General features: G+C 44.3%; 1 protein-coding gene and 1 pseudogene across 1 annotated transcript; one reads left to right on the top strand and one right to left on the bottom strand.

Moving 5' to 3' along the window:
• Positions 1 to 1089: 1089 nt before the first annotated feature.
• Positions 1090 to 1224, bottom strand: LOC120925219 (annotated as a pseudogene).
• Positions 1225 to 1583: 359 nt separating this feature from the next.
• Positions 1584 to 19167, top strand: LOC120927574 (UDP-glucuronosyltransferase 3A1-like). Its single transcript, XM_040338350.1, is given in 8 exon segments — positions 1584 to 1724; positions 8774 to 8875; positions 9600 to 9714; positions 11381 to 11504; positions 11506 to 11916; positions 16382 to 16613; positions 16780 to 16999; positions 17977 to 19167. Coding segments are annotated over 8 exon segments (1578 nt in total). The 5' UTR covers positions 1584 to 1627; the 3' UTR covers positions 18254 to 19167.
• The last annotated feature ends 481 nt before the right edge of the window (positions 19168 to 19648 follow it).

Raw genomic sequence — 19648 nt, 5'->3', positions numbered from 1 at the left:
GTAAATGCTGGTTCCAATAGAAAGGTGTCAGAACAAACCATGCATTGCAGTTTGTTGTGTATGGGGCTGTGTAGCCACAGACTGGTCAGGATGCCCATGCTGACCCCTGTGTCCACAACCAAAAGTGCTTACAATGTGCATGTGAGCATCAGAACTGGACAATGGAGCAATGGAAGAAGTTGGTCATATTTGATGAATTACCTTTTCTTTTACATTATGTGGATGGCCGGAGTGTGTGTTTGGTTTACCTGGGGAAGAGATGGCACCAGGATGCGCTATGGGAAGAAGGCAAGCCAGCGGAGTTTGATTTATTTATTTTTTATTGAAAAGCCTATGGCGTGCAAAACACCCCCAAAAACTCCACCCGGTGCCAAAAAAATGTGCACACACATAAAGAGTGAAACACAAAAACGTGCAACGGGTGCTGCGTCAATCGGTCCTCCATTACAAAGGACCTGACCCTGATCCCCCAGGGCGTTAGGCTCCAGACACGGGGGTAAATTAAAGAAAGTGGGGGAGAAGAAAGATGAGGGAGAGTGAAAATGACCATCGTGCAATACGATGGCCGGCCCTCCGGCCTGAAATCAAAAATTCCTCTGGTCCCAGCCCTAAAGACTCGGCCCTAGAGGCAGGTGCTAAAAAAGTGTGTATGATGAAGTGACCATGGTGCCAAAAAGCAAAAGTGCTGAGAGAAACACTAGTGCAATTATGGCACCCCTGAACTGCCACTCCAGGGGCACATTCACCATAGGCTTTTCGGTTCCCATCTGACCCCCTGACTGGATCAGTGTGGCACTCCTCTCCTACCAGATCGAAAGCCCTTCTGGGTTTTCTCAGGGAGAACCGCTGGCTAACATCCAGCAGTCTCCACCGGTACTAACCCTTACAGGCCCCCTACAATCCAGCAGATTAACATGGCTCAACCCAGGCCAGGCTCGCCTTCCCGGACCAGGTTCACCAGCTCCTCCACCGGATGCTGATAGGAGCATCGCCAACACCAACACCAGCCAGAAGGCCGGAAAAACCCTTGGCCCTCCGCTTCGACCGCATGTTTCTCCGTCCCGATCAAAAGGCTTTCACCTCCACGCCAGCAGGTTCTGCATCTGCCACCGCAATCCCTTTCCACCTCGCCGTGTACTAAGGACCTTTAGCATAGCGCCCCCTCCTGGCAACTGATAAGAACAGATACTACACTTGATCTTAGCCAAAAGGCCGAGAAGCGAGTGTGATGCTTTGTTTAGTGGAGTCCACGCCCCAATGGGTCAGGTGTGTTTTGGTGGCAAAAGGGGGGCCTGCTCAATATTAGGCAGGTAGTTATAATGGATGGTCATAATGTGAAGTGCTTCAACATGCATGCCACAGACTTGCTTTGTTAGCCTGCAGAAAAAATATATTTCTTTACAACTTCAGACTTTCTGCTGTGAAAAATTAGACTTCTCTATATAGCTATTCTCAGGGCTTTCTTCCAGGAACACATTTCAATCAGTTCAGTTGAATTGTTAGACTTAATGACATAAAGCCAGAACGGGTGTGTCTAATATTCTGACCCCTCCCATCCTCAGTCTTGTAAATGATCTCTGTACACACAGAGCAGAAACGACTTGGTTCCCTACGACTTCTCACTACAATGGCTGCATGTAAGAAGCAGACTGTGTTCCTTCTGGTCTTTGCACTGCACTTCCTGTTTATTGGTGGGGCCAAAATCCTGACAATCTGCTTCCTGGGTGAGTCTTTTTCCTTATTATTGTTATTATATTATTTTTCCTCTTTAGATAAGTTAACATTCCTGAATTACCAAAGCGAAGGCCTCAGCCACATGGAGCTTATTCACTTCTATACCCGGCACTTTCACCCCCTTCCTGCCAAGGTCAGTTTTCAGCTTTCAGTGCTTTGAATGATAATTGCGCGGTCATGCAACACTGTACCCTAATGACATTTTTTTTATTTTTTTCCATCAGAAATAGAGCTTTCTTTAGCTGGTATTTGATCACCACTTGTTTTTTAATTTGCTGCTAAACAAATAAAATAAAGACCAAACTTTAAAAAAAAAAAAAAAAAACGTTTTTTCTTTGTTTCTTTTTTTTTGGAAATAAATACGTTTTCTCCTTCACTGATGGGCACGGATGGACACTGAGGAGGAGGCACTAATATGCAGCATCAATTTGTACTGATAGGCGGCACTAATAAGTGGCACTGATAGGTGGCACTGACGGGCATTGCTGATGGGCACTGACTGACATTCTAGGTGGGCATGGATTAGCATCCCAGGTGGGCACTTGTGGGCATCCTGTTGGGCACCGCTGATGAGGCTGCATTTTTAATCAATGCTCTGATTATCAGTGCAGACCCCACCCCGTTATCGGCTCTCCTCTACTCGGAACCCTGTCAGTGCGAATAGAGAAAAGCCGATAACCGGCACTTCTTGGTTACGCTGTGTTTGGACACAGCTGATCACATGGTAAAGAGCCTATGTCATAGTTGTGCCAGAGCAACACACTACCGATCGCTATGCGCCACCTGGGCACACACAAGTGGCTTATCCTGCTGGACATCATATGACGTTCAGTCAGGATAATGGAACCCCTGCCTGGCCGTCATTCTGCTATAGGCCAGGTGGGATGTGGTTAAAAAACACCCCTAGGCAATCTCCGCTACAAGCATTCAGCTTTTTTTTCTATGCCTGTAAAAGAACCCATGTTAGCCTGTGTAGTCATGCATACATAGGAGTTTACAGGTGTATTTGAAGAGGAGCATTTACAGGCAGGAAAAAAAAAGTCACAAAGGGTGCGTTCTGAAAGGTCCTTTTGAGCAGAAAAAAATGCACATCTCTAAACGTACATGTATATGTATTCCAATGACCAGGATACAGTGCCTTAAAAAAGTATTCATATCCCTTGAAATTTTTTCCACTTTTTGTCATGTTACAACCATACTCTTCCCATTTTCATCTGAAAATGGAAAGAGTATGGCACGACTGCATACCTACCAAGACATGGCTGTCCACCTAAACTGACAGGCCGAGCAAGGAGAGCATTAATCAGAGAAGCAGCCAAGAGGCCCATGGTAACTCTGGAGGAGCTGCAGAGATCCACAGCTCAGGTGGGAGAATCTGTCCCCAGGACAACTATTAGTCGTGCACTCCACAAATCTGATCTTTATGAAAGAGTGGCAAGAAGAAAGCCATTGTTGAAAGAAAGCCATAAGAAGTCCTGTTTACAGTTTGCGAGAAGCCATGTGGGGGACACAGCAAACAGGTGGAAGAAGGTGCTCTGGTCAGATGGGACCAAAATTGAACTTTGTTGCCTAAAAGCAAAAGGCTTATGTGTGGTGGGAAACTAACACTGCACATCACCCTGAACACACCATCCCCACCGTGAAACATGGTGGCGGCAGCATATTGTTCAGCAGGGACAGGGAAGCTGGTCAGAGTTGATGGGAAGATGGATGGAGCCAAATACAGGGCAATCGTAGAAGAAAACATTTTGGAGTCTGCAAAAGACTTGAGAATGGGGCGGAGGTTCACCTTCTAGCAGGACAACGACCCTAAACATACAGCCAGAGCTACAATGGAATGGTTTAGATCAAAACATATTCATGTGTTAGAATTGCCAAGTCTAAGTCCAGACCTAAATCCAATTGAGAATCTGTGGCAAGACTTGCTGTTCACAGGCGCTCTCCATCCAATCTGACAGAGCTTGAGATATTTTGCAAAGAAGGGGCAAAAATTTCACTTTCTAGATGTACAAAGCTGGTAGAGACATCCCAAAAAAGACTTGCAGCTGCAATTGCAGTGAAAGGCGGTTCTACAAAATATTGACTCAGGGGGGCTGAATACAAATGCACGCCACATTTTTCAGATATTTATTTGTAAAAAAAAATTAACATTTTTCTTTCACTTCACAATTACCGTATTTATCGGGGTATTGCGCGCTCCGGCGTATAGTGCGCACCCCTAATGTGGACCCGCATTCCTGTAAAAAAAACATTTTAGTACTTACAGTTTTGGTGTCTTGCCCGGCGTCCATCGGAGGCCTCGTCGGGTCCGGCGTCCGTCTGCGGCTTCGGTGATGTCCTCCTTGTCGGGTCCGGCGTCCATCTGCAGCTTTGGTGGTGTCCTCCTCGTCGGGTCCGGTGTCCGTCTGCGGCTTCGGTGGTGTTCTCCCGCGCTGTTACACGTCGAATCGCCGCTTCCCGCGCTCAGTTTTAATGCCTGCGCCGACATATACCGTCGAGCAGTACACGCGGCTACATTCGGCCAGGCTCGGCTTCGCTCGTGCTCAGTGACGTTTATGCGTGAGCACGAGCGAAGCCGAGCCTGGCTGAATGTAGCTGAGTGTACTGCACTCGGTATATGTCGGCGCAGGCATTCAAACTGAGCGCCGGAAGCGGGTATCGGCGTATATCGCGCACCCACGATTTTCCCCTTATTTTAAGGGGAAAAAAGTGCGCGGTATACGCCGATAAATACGGTATGTGCCACTTTATGTTGGTCTATCACATAAAATCCCAATAAAATACATTTACGTTTTTGGTTGTAACATGACAAAATGTGGAAAATTTCAAGGGGCATGAATACTTTTTCAAAGCACTGTAAATATTCTGGCCAGTAGAATGCATTTATACTCAAACGCCATATGCGCAGACATATTGTAACATTTTCTATAAGCTGTGTGCATAAGGCCTGAAGCAAAATCTACTTCTGCGCTGCCCATGTATGTATTTTTCAGCATCATGTGTTGTCTACTGTGACATAGTTGAGCTCAACCAATCAACTTGTTCAGTTACACTTTGAAAATGAAAGGTAGAAGCTGATTGGTTGCCATATCTGCTCCAGTCTTAGTAAGTGTGATTGTATATTATGTAATAAAGTAAAAGAATAGTTTTAATACTTACCTGTCCAGCAGGTGATGAGTTGAATCTATGATTTCTCCTAACGATATTGGTGCGACATTCACAGTTTTTAGAGAATAATCATTCATGTGGTGTGGCAGCAGCAGGCAGCGTGCGTGAGAGCAGAGACTCTCCCAGCAGGTGAGGTTACACAGGACATGTTGTGTGTTTCTACTATGCAGGTAATAGGTCATACGGGACTGTCACACATCTTTTAGTTATCATTACATGTCCGATTTCAAGAAAAGAGAATGTGAGATAGCATGTGTGGTGGATGCTGCACAACCTGCAGCATTTCCTGGGTGAAAGATCTATTCCAGGTATAAATATTGTTACATTGGTCCAGCTTGGTACCATACTTGTGGGATCCCTCTAGAAGCTGGAAATCACTGAAGTACACACTGCTATATCAGCGATCGCCACTTGCTTCGGGGTGCTTTGCTAAGCAGCCAGTCTGATGCATTGTGAACACAGGAGGTTGGGCACTTGGCACGGGTGCCATTAGGAGAATGCTTTGCCTATGCTCAGTGAATTCAAAGCATAATCTGATTAGCTGAAGTGGAGAGGCAGGGAGATGAGATCACATTCACCACCTGGTCGAATCAGAGAATGGTTTGCATTTATTGAGAAAATGCAAAGCTGTCTGGGAGCCACTGAAGTACTGGTGCCTAATTCAGTGATTTCCAACTTCCACGAGTATCCTACAGGTAGTGTATGTGCACATGTGGAACAATAGTGCAGCGCTAAAATATGTTGTGCACAATAGTTATGGTGACACGGGATCAAAAATGATATGAAAATGCAAGCTATATAAATGTAAAAAAGTCCATATAAAGACCATATATCACAATAAATGTGATACTGGATCAGTGAAATGATCACACAACCTAGTGTGTGAAATACTAGTCCATAAATACTTTTCAATCATTGACGTAAATGCTGAATATATAGTTGCCTGAAGGCATCACCAAGGCATCACAATGGAGATATAAGTATGATAAGGTACTCTTACCAGAGGGTGTGGACTCAGCTGTTTTGCAACAGTAATGCCGCGTACACACGGTCGTTTTTCGGCATGAAAAAAAAACAACATTTTTCAGCATGTCCAAAAAACAAAGTTTTTTCAACTTCATTAAAAACGATGTTGACCACACACCATCGTTTTTAAAAAATGATGAACAAAGCGTGGTGACGTACAATACGTACGACGGCACTCTGAAGGGGAAGTTCTATTCGCCTTTGGGCCGCTTTTAGCTGATTCCTTGTTAGTAAAAGACGGTTTGCGCTTTTTTGAGCTCCCCTCTCATAACTCACTTCTGGGCATGCGCGGGTTTAAAACGTCGTTTTAGCCCACACACGATCATTTTTTACAACCCAAAAAACGACATTAAAAAATGCAGCATGCTCAAATTTTTATTTGTCGTTTTTCAGAAGCCGAAAAACGATGTGAAGCCCACACACAATGATTTTAAATTACGTTTTTTTCATGCTGAAAAACGACCGCGTGTACGCGGCATTAGTCTCATAAGCTTGATGGTCTCAGCAGACCTGGATCTCTGCACAGAGGATCTCCCCAGACGGTGGTGTTCCAATCAGGTGGAATGGATGCCGCAAGCCACAGTAACTGGACGGGTGGACCTTCCAATGCAGGATGTGGATAGAGAACTCCAAACGGACTCACAGAACAATGGAAAGAAGATGAAAAAAAGTGCTCCAAATGGTGCAGGTCAAATAATAAACCGTAACAGGTTTTATTTTAAAATTCATATAACAAAAAACATGAATAAAAAAGTGAACAATTGTAAAAGCAGTATGGGATGCTGTAAAGCGGAACCTGACGCGTTTTGGCTTAGAGAGCCGTCACCAGGGGCAAGTGTATGTGCACAGTTGCAATTTTCCAAGCTGGAACAATGTAAAAATATCCATTCCTGGAATTCTTCTTTAAGTGGCATGGATCTTTTATGCTATTTGCCCTAATCCCAATCATTTCTCAAGTTGCCCATGTCATAAGATGATCTTGACCAGATTTAGCTGGTTATGATTGAGTCTATAAATAATCAAATGCCAATGGATGCTGCCCAGTCTCCTCAGACATCTCATGACCATTTCTTCTTAAAGGATAGGTTTTCCTTTAAAAACAAAATATCTGCAATATTTTACAGGTAAAAAATATAATTTTCTTTTATATATACAGCAGCCTACAAAACGTTACAAAACGTTGCACCCATGGTCAGTAGATGTGGGAAAGCTGGTGGAGAACTTTGTGAAGAATGGTTCCATCCCCCTTAACCATGGGTATAGGAAACCGAGGGTCTTTTCAGGAAGTCCCTGTCCCATCAGGATAAGAGGACTTTAAAGCATGAATGGATCTAGCCTCTCAAGCATTAGAGGAATAGGATATCTCCAAGGCCCTAAAGAAACAGAGAATCAACGAGGAGAGTCTGAGAGCACTAGCTGCAGAGGCAATTGGCAACCTAAAGTTGGGAAAACAGAACTGTATAACCTCACACAAAACTGAGGCGTTATTGGCTGTGTTCGGGAGATTCAAGAAACTTTCTTACCTAATGTACAAGTTTGAACCCACTTATCAATAGAGGATAGAAGTTGTCTGACTACATAGTCTAATTGGACAAGATTCTACACCAGATCATCCAGGAGAAAGGGAATGTGCCACGGGACACCAACAGAGTTTAGCTCGTCAAATCTTACAGGGAGCCCATCCAAACCATCCTATTGTCCTAAAGTTTCTCCCGGGGGGCTCCAAAATCACTTTCACCTTTCCAGAGTTGATGAGGGAAGTCAGAGAGAAAAAGGCTCTGACGGAAGAGAAAAAAAAAACAGGACAAAGCAAATGCTCAAAGGGGAAGTCCTCCTACGCTCTGCTCCGGCAGAAGAGTACTCCCTGAAGGATGACGACAAGTCAGTGCTTAAGCCAGGTGTTGGGCTGCCGAGACAGACCCCTCACCAAGTGGCTTCTGATCCAACATTGCAAGATCAGCTGGCTCAAGTGAGGTAGACTGATCTGGAGACGTACAAGACAGCCAGCACTGTTGAGGTTAACCCAGAAATAGCTACACTGAAGGTGGCAGTGTCCCAATTGAAGTAAATTATAACCCTGCTGTCGGAGAGGTTCAGTGAGCAACTTGGGAAGATAACGCAAGCTACTTATCCTAAACGTTCAGCAGATTTGGTGATCTGCTACAAATGTGGAGATGTAGGCCACTACCAACTTGAAAGCCCAAGTCTGCCAAAAGGGGAAGACCACTGGCAGAGAGGAGACAGGGAATTTCCCAAGAGTTGGCCAGATGCTTGACTAACTCAGCCAGCTTCAGATCATTTTATGATACAAGAGAGAGGGATAGGCCTGTGCTCTTTAGTAGGGCCTCAGCTGACACCCCAAAGAGACAACAGGGGATAGCTGTTTCTGTATAAGCTGATCAAGAGGGAGACATCCACCAGTCTGCAAAACATTGTCAGAAAACCCTGCTTTGGGCACTGCCGAAGAATGAAACAAGTTATGTTGACTAGACCTGCCTCGTCAATCAAAACTACCAGAATACCTGGCAAGTTGATTTCCCAGTGCTGCCTGTGCTAGTGGAAGGGTTTTACACAATTGCTCTCCTTGATTTAGGTGCTTAAGTAACTTTGTTGACTGGAGACTTTTACAACAAGCACTTGAAGTATATACCCCTGTAAAAGTTGGAAGACTATTAAGGTCAAGCACTGCAAGGAGTGCAGCTTCTAATTTGGATTATACTCAGTAATGACAATACTCTCTATTTTTCTCTGTAGAAGAATTTTTATCAAGTTTGCATTGTTTTCCTCATTGTGAGATTTTCCAGTGGTAGTCCAGTGATGTCGGCTTCACATTCTGTGTTTTCAGGTGGGAGTCATTACCTCCTGATGGATGAGATCTCCGGGACCCTTCAAAACAATGGGCATGAAGTGAGAATGTTCCTGCAGTATGCAGACCAAATGCCACCAGGTGATTGTACAATAAAATTAACAAGATCTCTGATGATAATTACAGATGTAGTTAGATATATGTTTAGCTTTGTGAAAATTATATGTTAAAAGTTATATAACATCCAACTCTAGCCAAAACTTATTTTTTTTCTTTTTTTTGTAGAACGTGGAAGTGTTAGAACCTCTTTCAATATTTTATTGCTGTCTATTAAACAGGACGTTGGCAGCACAGTGGAACTGCATTCCGCAGTTTTCGGTTTACCCGATTAATGTGTGAGTTCTCTCACACCTGTGGTCACTAAACAGACCACCTCAGCAGGCCTCAAACCAGAAGGAACATGTCTTCTCATCCACCAGGGACAATTGTCCCGGCAACTACCTCAGAGTAATTTTGAGGAAAATCCTGCAGAACACTGATTATCCTCCACCAGTTCTTCTTTACTTACATGGCATTGAAGAAAACAACCAAATACTCTGCAAGGCCTCACACATTCATGGTCCAAGCCCAGCCCCTGGAGAGCTACATTCCGCAGTGGGTGCTAAGATATGGTCCCATCTACTAAGAATGGTAGATTAAACAGGCATCTGTCCAGTTCTCCAACAGGGCCTCCATAACTGATCACCACTCACTCCAACTAGTCTAAAGATTATTATATGAGTGGTATTGGCTGCACAAGCCACTATGAAATTAGTTGCCACGGTCCAAACTAATAAAGAAACTGTGCTTTGTTTTTGATGTTCAGGTTACAAGCGGCCAACAAGTCCATATCCAGTGACCACTTTTTCCTTAGATGAGAAATTTCTTCAAGAATTTATGGTTACATTTATAAAAATCCAGAAGGCATTTCTTCAGGGCAGGTATGGTAAATGCGGTAGTGAAAGACCCCTGCTCTTTACGTGCCATGTTATACGTTCACTGTGAATTGCTGTTTCAATTTGCCTCTTAGTATTTTGTCCCAACTCCCCCCTCCCGTAAACTAGTTTTTCTGTCTGTTGGTAATTCCATCCTTCTTGCATTATGTTCCAGTCACTATTTCATCCACGTGTGTGTTGCTGGAGTGGTTATTATTATAATCCACTATCTCAATGTTCACTGTTTTTAAAATCTGCACAGTTTTGGGTTAAACCTCAACTTAAAAGATCTTCAAGGTGTCATCCTGTTTAGTTACCTGTCTGCCTACACTTCTGAGATTGTAAATTAGACATCAGTCTTTCTCCCATTCGATCTAGTGGTGGTGCTCTCCATACTCCTTCATGGTGGATGGACTTTTGCTTTTACATGTGGTACGAAGCCTATACAATTTGAATTTCTGTTTGGGTGCGTGGAGTATTTTGTATTTTTCTCTTCTATGGCAATCTGCTTAAAGAGCTCGTAATAATTTGGGTGCCATCTAAGCTCTGCATACAAGGTCTTGGTGGTCCCTGTAGAGATCTGCATGTGGACATCTGTGTAATGCCAATGACAGGTTAACTCCACCTAGAGACTGTAAAATACTGTACCAACTATATAAATGCTGTCTTAGTGGTCCCTATTGAAGTGCATATGTGGACATCTCTTTCTCTGACAGAACACAAGCTAAATCCACCTTGAGACTCTCCATATTTGGAGTGTTCAAGTTTTTCGGATAACGGCATTACAGCATCTACAGATTGATTATGTCATCTCAATGTGCTGATTCCAACCTATGGTTGTGTCACATTCTCAGCAATACAATAAGGCCCGGATTCACGTAGATCGGCGCATCTTTAGAGCGGCGTAGCGCATCTCATATGCGCTACGCCGACGTAACATAGAGAGGCAAGAACAGTATTCACAAAGCACTTGCTCCCTTTGTTGCGCCGTCGTAATGTAAATTGACCAGCGTAAGCCCGCCTAATTCAAAGTAGGAAGGAAGTGGGCGTGATCTATTAAAAGGAAGCGTGACCCCATGCAAATGAAGGGCAGAACGAATGGCGCATGTGCGCGCATGCTCAGAATCACTTTGCATATACTCCCCAAGATACGACGGCTCAATGCCTACAACGTGAACGTAACCTACGCCCAGCCCCATTCACGTACGACTTACGTAAACGAGGTAAAATACGACGGCTGTTCCCTGGTCCATACCCTAACATGACTTACACCTGCTTTATGAGGCTTAACTTTACGCCGGATGTACGCCTTACGTAAACGCCGTAGATTACTGCGACGGGCGTAAGTACGTTCGTGAATCGGCGTATCTCGCTCATTTACATATTCGACGCGTAAAAAACAATGGAAGCGCCCCTTGCGGCCAGCGTAAATATGCGCCCAAGATACGACGGCGTAGGAGACTTACGTCGGTCGGATGGAGCCAAAATTCAGGCGTATCTAGCTTTAAGAATCAGGTGCATAGATACGATGGCGCATCAGTGCACTTACGCGGCGTATAGAAAGATAAGTGCTTTCTGAATCCGGGCCCTAGTCTTTAATGAGCTTTCCTGGAACGCAATCTGGATAATGCATTATCATAATATTCCCATAATTGTCTAATTTTCCTTTCAGAAATGAAATGTGGACTGTCCTGACATTAATGAACACAATGTCCTACCAGTGCAACTTGACATTACACCAGTCAGAAATCATGAACTTCTTGAGGGGAGAACATTATGACATTGCAGTTGTAGATTGCATTTGACCCCTGCGCAATGCTGGTCTGTGAGAAGCTGGGACTCCCATTTATTGCTTTCTTCCCTACGTTTATGGCCAATGCTCACCGTGTAGGAATGCCAAGTCCTTTGTCCTACATTCCATTGTTCCAGACACAGCTCACCGACCACATGGATTTCTTTGGACGTTTAAAGAACACGTTGGTGTTTTTGGCTTCATTAGTAATCCAGACAAAGATGGACTCATTTTTTGATGGTGTCATCGAAGAACATTTTCCTGCTGAGTCTAGACCAACTATAGCTGATCTTCACCTGAAAGCTGAGCTCTGGCTGTACAATGTAGACTTCACTCTTGAGTTTCCTCGCCCACTTCTGCCTCACGTTCAGTACATTGGGGGATTATTGGCCAAACCTGTAAAACCAATATCACAAGTGAGTATGACTGAATGACCTCTGTTTTAATAAAACAAGCTAAAATGATATTAAAGTCCAACTCAAGCCAAACCTTTTATTAGTTTGGAGACAGTGATCCACCACTAGGATTAGAAATAAAGGGAATAGGGGTTAATAGAACAGAAAGACAGACAGCAAAAAAATAAACTAGCAGGTTCTAGCATTTCTTCATTTTACTAGAAAAAAAAAGTAGTGTTTTTTTATTTTCTTCAAACTCTAAAGCCTATCTCGATCCAGCAATGTTGCTGAGAGCAGCAACGCTCCCAGGTCTCTCTCTCCTCATTGGCTCACACAGCAGCAGGATCCATTGGAACATGCTGCGGTCAATCACAGCCAGTGATCTAATGAGAAGAAAGTGGGGGGCCAGGATGAGCTGTGTGTGAATGGACAATATCCATTCACAGGAGTGAGGATCGCATGAAAGCCTGTTAGAGTGCCCCCATAGCAAGAGGCTTGCTATTGGGGACACTTGGGGGGGGGAGAAGCCAGGACTGCACAATCCATGTATGTGGCTGTGCACCGTGTGGGGCGTCAGAGCAACAGGTCTCTACCAGGTCCCTCACAAGCACGTGCCCAAGGCCCCAATTGGCCCGTTTCATGTTGTCTTCGGGACGTACCCCGATTCCTCCCACCCTGCGATACCAGCAAATCAACATCAGGCCAATCAGGCCAATCAGGACAGGAGGCTAAACACCCAGAACCCAGAAAGAAGACCAGGTCAATACAGAAGCTGTGGCATTGGACACCAGGAGAGCCGTGACCACTGAAAGGGCTCCACCCGTAGGGTTAATGCAGACCTGGAGTGGCCCGCTTGCGCCCCCCCAAAATCCTGCAGCACCTGTCGCCAATCGCCATTGCATGGGGAGTAATGTCATCACGGCTGGATCTATCAAACGACCAAAGGCACAGAAACCGGAGGAAGACTGGGCGAAGATGGAAGCGCCGGGAGCCCGACGGATCGATACCACCTCAGCGCTGGAGGGCACCATATGACAGGTAAGTCTGCCATAATGTATTAATATGCTGGGGGCCCCTAAAAAGAAAAATATATAGCGGCGTTAACTACCACTTTAAGGATTGCAGAGGTGGCCGTTGACACTGATTCTATACCCCCTGCAGCAATTCCAGTCAAGAACAGCTGAAGTCAGATGCATAGGAGGTGACTTCACAACTGTTACTAATCACTGATCACCCTTTGAGGCTGGGTTCACACTGGTACGACAAACGTTCCGACTTTGGAAGCACATGTCGCACGACGTGTGTAAATCAATGGTTTCCTATGAGAGCTATCTTAACTGGTCCGACACAAGTCAGATCCGACTTTGAGCCTAGGTTCACACTGCTGCGAATTCAAAATCGCGGTAAAATGCGCGATTTTACCGCGATTTAATGTAAATCGCGGCCCGAAATCGCAAAAAGTAGTACAGGAACTACTTTTTGAAATCGCAGATGCAGTGTCGCACTGATTAGGACAGTGCCATTGCCGACAATTGCCGCCGATTTGAGATGCGATTTGACATGTCAAATCGCATCTCAAATCGTACCCAGTGTGAACCAGGGCTGAAAAAGGTTCCTGCACTACTTTGGTCCGACTTTGGTCCTACTTCAGCCCATTGAATATCATTGAAGTCGGATTAAAGTAGGATCCTTGTCCTTGTCATCCGACTTGTGACATCCGACATGGTGATTACAGCAGCAGTAAAAGGAATTTATGTCACATTGGGATTGTTTTGGATTGGTCAAAAGACAAGTCAGACTATCGCAAAGTTGGATCAAAGTAGTATCCTGTTCATTTACGTTGGATGGATGTAGGACCGATGTTGGACTGATGTCGCAGAACAGGATGTAGGAAGTAGGATGACAGTCATATGACTATCGTGTAGTATCGGTGTGAACCCAACCTAGAAGCAGAGAATTTGTTTAGCTGTATAACAGTGTAAATGTTTTGGTTTTAGTGTATTTGGTCACTCCAGCTAGCACCCCAGGCTGTAAAATCTCAGGGCCAGATTCTCGTAGCTTGGCGTATTTTTGTGCGGGCGTAACGTATCCGATTTACGTTACGCCTCCGCAACTTAGACGGGCAAGTGCTGTATTCTCAAAGCACTTGCTCCGTAAGTTGCAGCGGCGTAGCGTAAATAGGAAGGCGTAAGCCCGCCTAATTCAAATTTGGAACAGGGGGGCGTGTTTTATGTAAATAACTTGTGACCCGACGTGATTGACGTTTTTCACGAACGGCACATGCGCCATCCGTGGAATATCCCAGTGTGCATTGCTCCAAAGTACGCCGCAAGGACGTATTGGTTTCGACGTGAACGTAAATGACGTCCAGCCCAATTCACGGACGACTTATGCAAACAACGTAAAATATTCAAAATTCGACGTGGGAACGACGTCCATACTTAACATTGGTACGCCGCATGTACGCCTCATATAGCAGGGGTAACTTTACGCCAGGAAAAGCCTAACGTAAACGGCGTATCTGTACTGCTTCGGCCGGGCGTACGTTCGTGAATTCGCGTATCTAGCTGATTTACATATTTTTAGGCGTAAATCAGCGTACGCGCCCCTAGCGGCAAGCGTAAATATGCAGTTAAGATCCGACGGCGTAACAGATTTACGCCGGTCGGATCTAATAGAAATCTATGCGTAACTGATTCTAAGAATCAGGCGCATAGATAGGACCGCTCGGACTCAGAGATACGAGATTACATTTTGGACAGGCAAAGAAAATCCATAAATAGGAATTCACGTAGGATTTGTTACCCTATCTACCCCAGTGGGAGCTATTCTGAGCTTGCTGCCATGCCCAGATTGGCGTGTAACAGAGTTTACACTATGGTGACCTTTAAAGGCAAAGTGTTTTATTTCTAATTAGAGCATTCAAAAATGCAGCTTTAATGTTTTTAAATATAATTAAGCAACAGTAAAAAAAACTGGATCAAAAGTGGAAAAATACAGCAAAGTTCAGCCAGAGACAACAGAGCAGCTTTTTAAGGGCGGATTGCAGGCGCTATTTTTAACGCTATAGCGCCTGCAATGCGCCCTCAGTGTGAAAAGGGTCTTAGTGTTGTACATTTTTTGGTCCGGAAAGAGAGAAGCCACAAACTTAAATTTTTTTAAATCGGACAGGCAAAGAAAATCCATAAATAGGAATTCATGTCGGATTAGTTACCCTATCTACCCCAGTGGGAGCTATTCTGACTTTTCTGACCTTGCTGCCATGCCCAGATTGGCGTGTAACAGAGTTTACACTATGGTGACGTTTAAAGGCAAAGTATTTTCATGTCTAATTGGAGCATTCAAAAATTCAGCTTTAATGTTTTTAAATATAATTAAGCAACAGTAAAAAAAAAACTGGATCAAAAGTGGAAAAATACAGCAAAGTTCAGCCGAAAAAATAAAACAAAATAATTAATTAATTATTTTAATATTAGGATACTTACCTTGTCCAGGGCACCCGCAATGTCCTCACCCTAAGCCGATCTGTCCCTCAGCTCCCGGGTGCAGGCGACGGCATCTTCAGTAAGGAAATAAGGAAGTGAAGCCTTGTGGCTTCCCAGCCTGGTTCCCTACTGCGCATGCGCGAGTCGCGCTGCATGTCCTCACTGGTCCCTGCTGTCTTCTGGGACCTGTGTGTCTCCCAGAAGACAGCGGGGGGGGCAGAGGAGGGGCCGGACATGTGCTCCCCCCGAAAGGTGCCTAATGTGACACCGGATGGAACTCCGCTTTAAGTCCAATCCTATGTTTGCAAGGGTCACCAGCACTTACAAGAAATGATTCTCAGCATCCTTGGTAGTTTTAATGTGAAATGAGTGCTCAGGACTGCAAATGCAATCATCGTTCCTGGTCCCTGAAGAGTGCATTACAGAATTAACATGCCTAATCAAATGGGTCTAAAGCCAGCCATAGATTGTTTGAATCTTAGCAGGGACAGTTTGACATTAAACCATGTATGGGCAGACTGATTGCAGCCAAGTTGATTGATCGATCAGCTTGAGTACACTATTCTGTCCGATTTTTAATGAAATTATTGCCAGCGGCTATAGCCAATGAAGCAGCTTTTTAAGGGCGGATTGCAGGCGCTATTTTTAAGCGCCTGCAATACGCCCTCAGTGTAAAGAGAGGTCTTAGTGTTGTACATGTTTTGGTCCGGAAAGCAGAGGGACTGGCAGGAACACCAGGGATTTCACACAAAGGAAGCAATACAAACAGAGTAAGATACGTTTTCATACAAGTACAAAATACAGCAAGTACATATCAAGAATATGAAATGTTGGGTTTATATACTCATGTGTTTTACTAGCCTGCAGGACTTTGTAATATAGGCATGTTTAGTGTCTGCTGGAATGATTTCTTCTTCCTTAAATTTATCAAGGATTCATGGAAAAAAATCCAGACGGACATTCTCTTCCTGCCAAATGAAATGTATTTTCATTATATTCAGGAACTGGAAGACTTTATATCCGAGTCCGGAGATGCTGGTTTCATTGTGGTGACTCTGGGATCGATGTTGTCCTCACTCCCTGTAGTGGAATTCATGAAGGAGATGAATGGTGGATTTGCCAAGATTCAGGAGAAGGTGATCTGGAGGTATCAGAGGTCAAATTGGCCACAAGATGTGGAAATTTCTCCCAATGTGAAAATTATGGACTGGGTGCCACAGAATGATTTACTGGGTAAGAAGCCTATTTTGGCACTTCTCTCCTTCACTGCCAATAATTACTATTCCCCACCCCACTTCTCCTATCCCCACTGCACCTTTCCTCTCCCCATCACTTATTGTTGCCAACTTGCCACTCCCCTCTTTGAATGATTTTTTTGTATTACCTTTACCAATTTCAGGGCACCCGAAACTGCGTCTTTTTGTGGCACATGGAGGAATGAACGGTTTGATGGAAGCTGTGTATCATGGTGTTCCTGTTCTTGGGATTCCACTCTTTGGGGATCAGATAGAAAACATGGTCAGAGTAAAAGCCAAACAAATGGGAACTTTTATTCTACCGGACCAACTTAAGGCTGACAACTTTGCAAGCACCATTCGACACATCATTGAAAATAAATGGTAATTGTTGGCTATTTAATATCTGTGGGGTTTGCACCGATCAACATACATCTGATATCTGTGAGGTTAGACATCAGATAACTGAATGAATGAAAACTTATATAGCGCAGCACATGCGAACTTAATCGCCTCTGGGCGCTTGTTGTTCCTGTCTCCTTTGGTATCAAAAGAGATGAGTCTTGATCTTTCTCCTGAACGCTAAGTGGTTCTCCTCCAACCGAATGCTGGTTGGTAAAGCGTTCCATAGTCTAGGACCCTGGACCGCGAATCTCCTTTCTCCTTTGGACTTGTAGTTGGCTTTCGGTATCTGGAGGAGATTTTGATTGGTGAATCGTAGAACGCGATTGGGATTATGAGCTTTTATTTTTTTGCATAGATAATGGGGAGCATTCCCATAGATACATCTATGCGTTAGACAGAGTAGCTAACTGTAGCTAACTGTAACAGACATAGAATGTGTTATGGACAGCTGAAGCAGGGCAGCTGGTTGGCACTGGACTCGGAAGCTAGTGGGAGATCACTGGAGTAGCATAGCCACTACAGTGATTTCCAGCCTCTAGAGGGATCCCACAGCTATGGTATATACATACAAGACAAAACCTGCCATACCTATGGAATTCACCTTAAAGCCTAATACACACGGGCCAAATATCCGGCTGCATCGGTCGGTTCAATAACAAAACATCCGACATTCAGCCCGTGAGTATGACAGCCGGTCCAACAGAAGCCGACATCCGATCAGCGTTCTCAGCCAATGGCTGGCCAGGGTGTTCAGTACAATGCTGTGCTAACATTGCGTTGTTGGTACGGCAGCTCCTCCCAAGCTCTGCAGTTTTTTTTCATTCAGCCCGCTGGGTTGAACGAAAAAAAATCTTAGTATGCACCAGGCTTTAAAATTATTTTGTAAAATCACATTAGACAATAAGTCGTAAAAGCATTGTACTTGACCCTTATTGCATTATGTTTTGTGTTTACAGTTACAAGACATCAGCAATGAAGTTGCAAGCCATTAGAAGGTCACAGCCCTTTCCTCCAGACCAGCAATTACTGAGATGGGTGGAGCACATCATCCAATCGGGTGGAGGCGGTCATCTTCATCCCTATTCTTACAAACTGCCCTGGTATCAGTATTGGCTGCTGGATGTTATTCTGTTCCTCTTTGTCATTCTCACTGTGGCCATCTACCTCATTGTGACACTATTCGGGGCTCTCATTAGGAAATGTTGTTCTCCAGGAAAACTAAAGAGGAACTGAAGAAACTTGGCCTTGTATTAGAACTGAAGATGATTTAATTGTGCTCACAACATGGATACCTCAAGTGTCATTGAAAGTTTGTAACCGCTGATCAATAACCTCAGGGACATTGCTGTGATCCTAAGACTCATGATGGCCATACATGGTACGACACAATTGAATGATTGACATTCGATTCAACGAAACGTTCAAAAATTGCATGGTCAAGCAACGAGCAACAGACAGCGATGGTTTTAATCAACCCAAGTCAGTAGGTTGTGGCAGGAAAAAAACAATCACGCAGGGTCGATTGATGGCTTTTTTAATGTGTCCTTGTAAATCTCTTGTGATCAATCTACATGTAAGGGTGTAAAAACAAAAAAACACCATTGAATGACCCAGTACAATTGTTTTTTTTCTTACACAACCTTCATGGGTTGATCAAAGTCATCATTATCAGTTTTATTGTACTGTATAAAGCTTCCATTAGATTTTAAAGCAGCAATATGCATATCATCCCTCAACCTGCCTCCTGTGGTGGGATCCTTCCAGGCCAGCCTCCCGAGCTCCAGCCCAAGGTAAATCCCCCCTGGTAAGGGGTCCCTCAATGGCCAGCTCCCTCAGCACTGCTTCTCCATCTTCCACCCGTCTCCCCTGCTGGCATGGCTTATGTCTATTTAAGGTCTTTTTTTCTCCCCTGCCAGGCCAACTCCTGGGGATTGGCTAAGGCCCCTAAATATTCACAGTAGCCTCCACCCACTATCTTCCAGAACATTCTCCTACATTTTAGAAACAGGGGAGGGACCAGAGAGCTGCCATGATGAGTCATCCAGCCCTTGCCTCTAATAACCCTGACCCATATACATGGCAAATTATGTTATTAAATAATAGTTTTTATTGTAAACATTTCAATAAAAATTACTGAAGAAGAAAAATCAAGGTCCTCTTATATTGCAGCTCTTCTTCCCCCACAAAAAACAAAAAAACAAAACACCCAGTGAAGGCTATAGAAAAATGGAAGAAAAATGTTAAAATACTTTACACACAGCTTGCAGTGTGCTTGATTTTTTTACTCTTTCTTCTGTGACTCTCTCTAAACTCCTCATTCATCGACCTAGCCTATAAAGGAAAGCTTTGTTTATCCATTCCACTAGTAATCCTGACAATGTCACAAGAGGCAATCAGCTCAGCATACTGTAACTTGGGATATGGGTGATGAGGGTTGTAGTCTGGTTCAGACCGATCATGATAACTTGCAAGGCTGCCAGAACTAGACTTCCCCGGTTTTCTCTGAACGTCCTTTGTGATGTAGCTCACTCTATTTAGATATTGCTCTCTTTGCCATGATCTGACATGGGAGTCAAATCTTTGTGGATGTAGAGTCACATTTAAAGGGGCCCAGGTCAGGGCCAGATT

This window comes from Rana temporaria, chromosome 1 (assembly GCF_905171775.1).
Source record: "Rana temporaria chromosome 1, aRanTem1.1, whole genome shotgun sequence".
Lineage (NCBI taxonomy): Eukaryota > Metazoa > Chordata > Amphibia > Anura > Ranidae > Rana > Rana temporaria.
The sequence above is the reverse complement of the archived record's forward strand: the minus strand, read 5'-3'. Positions and strand labels throughout refer to the sequence as shown.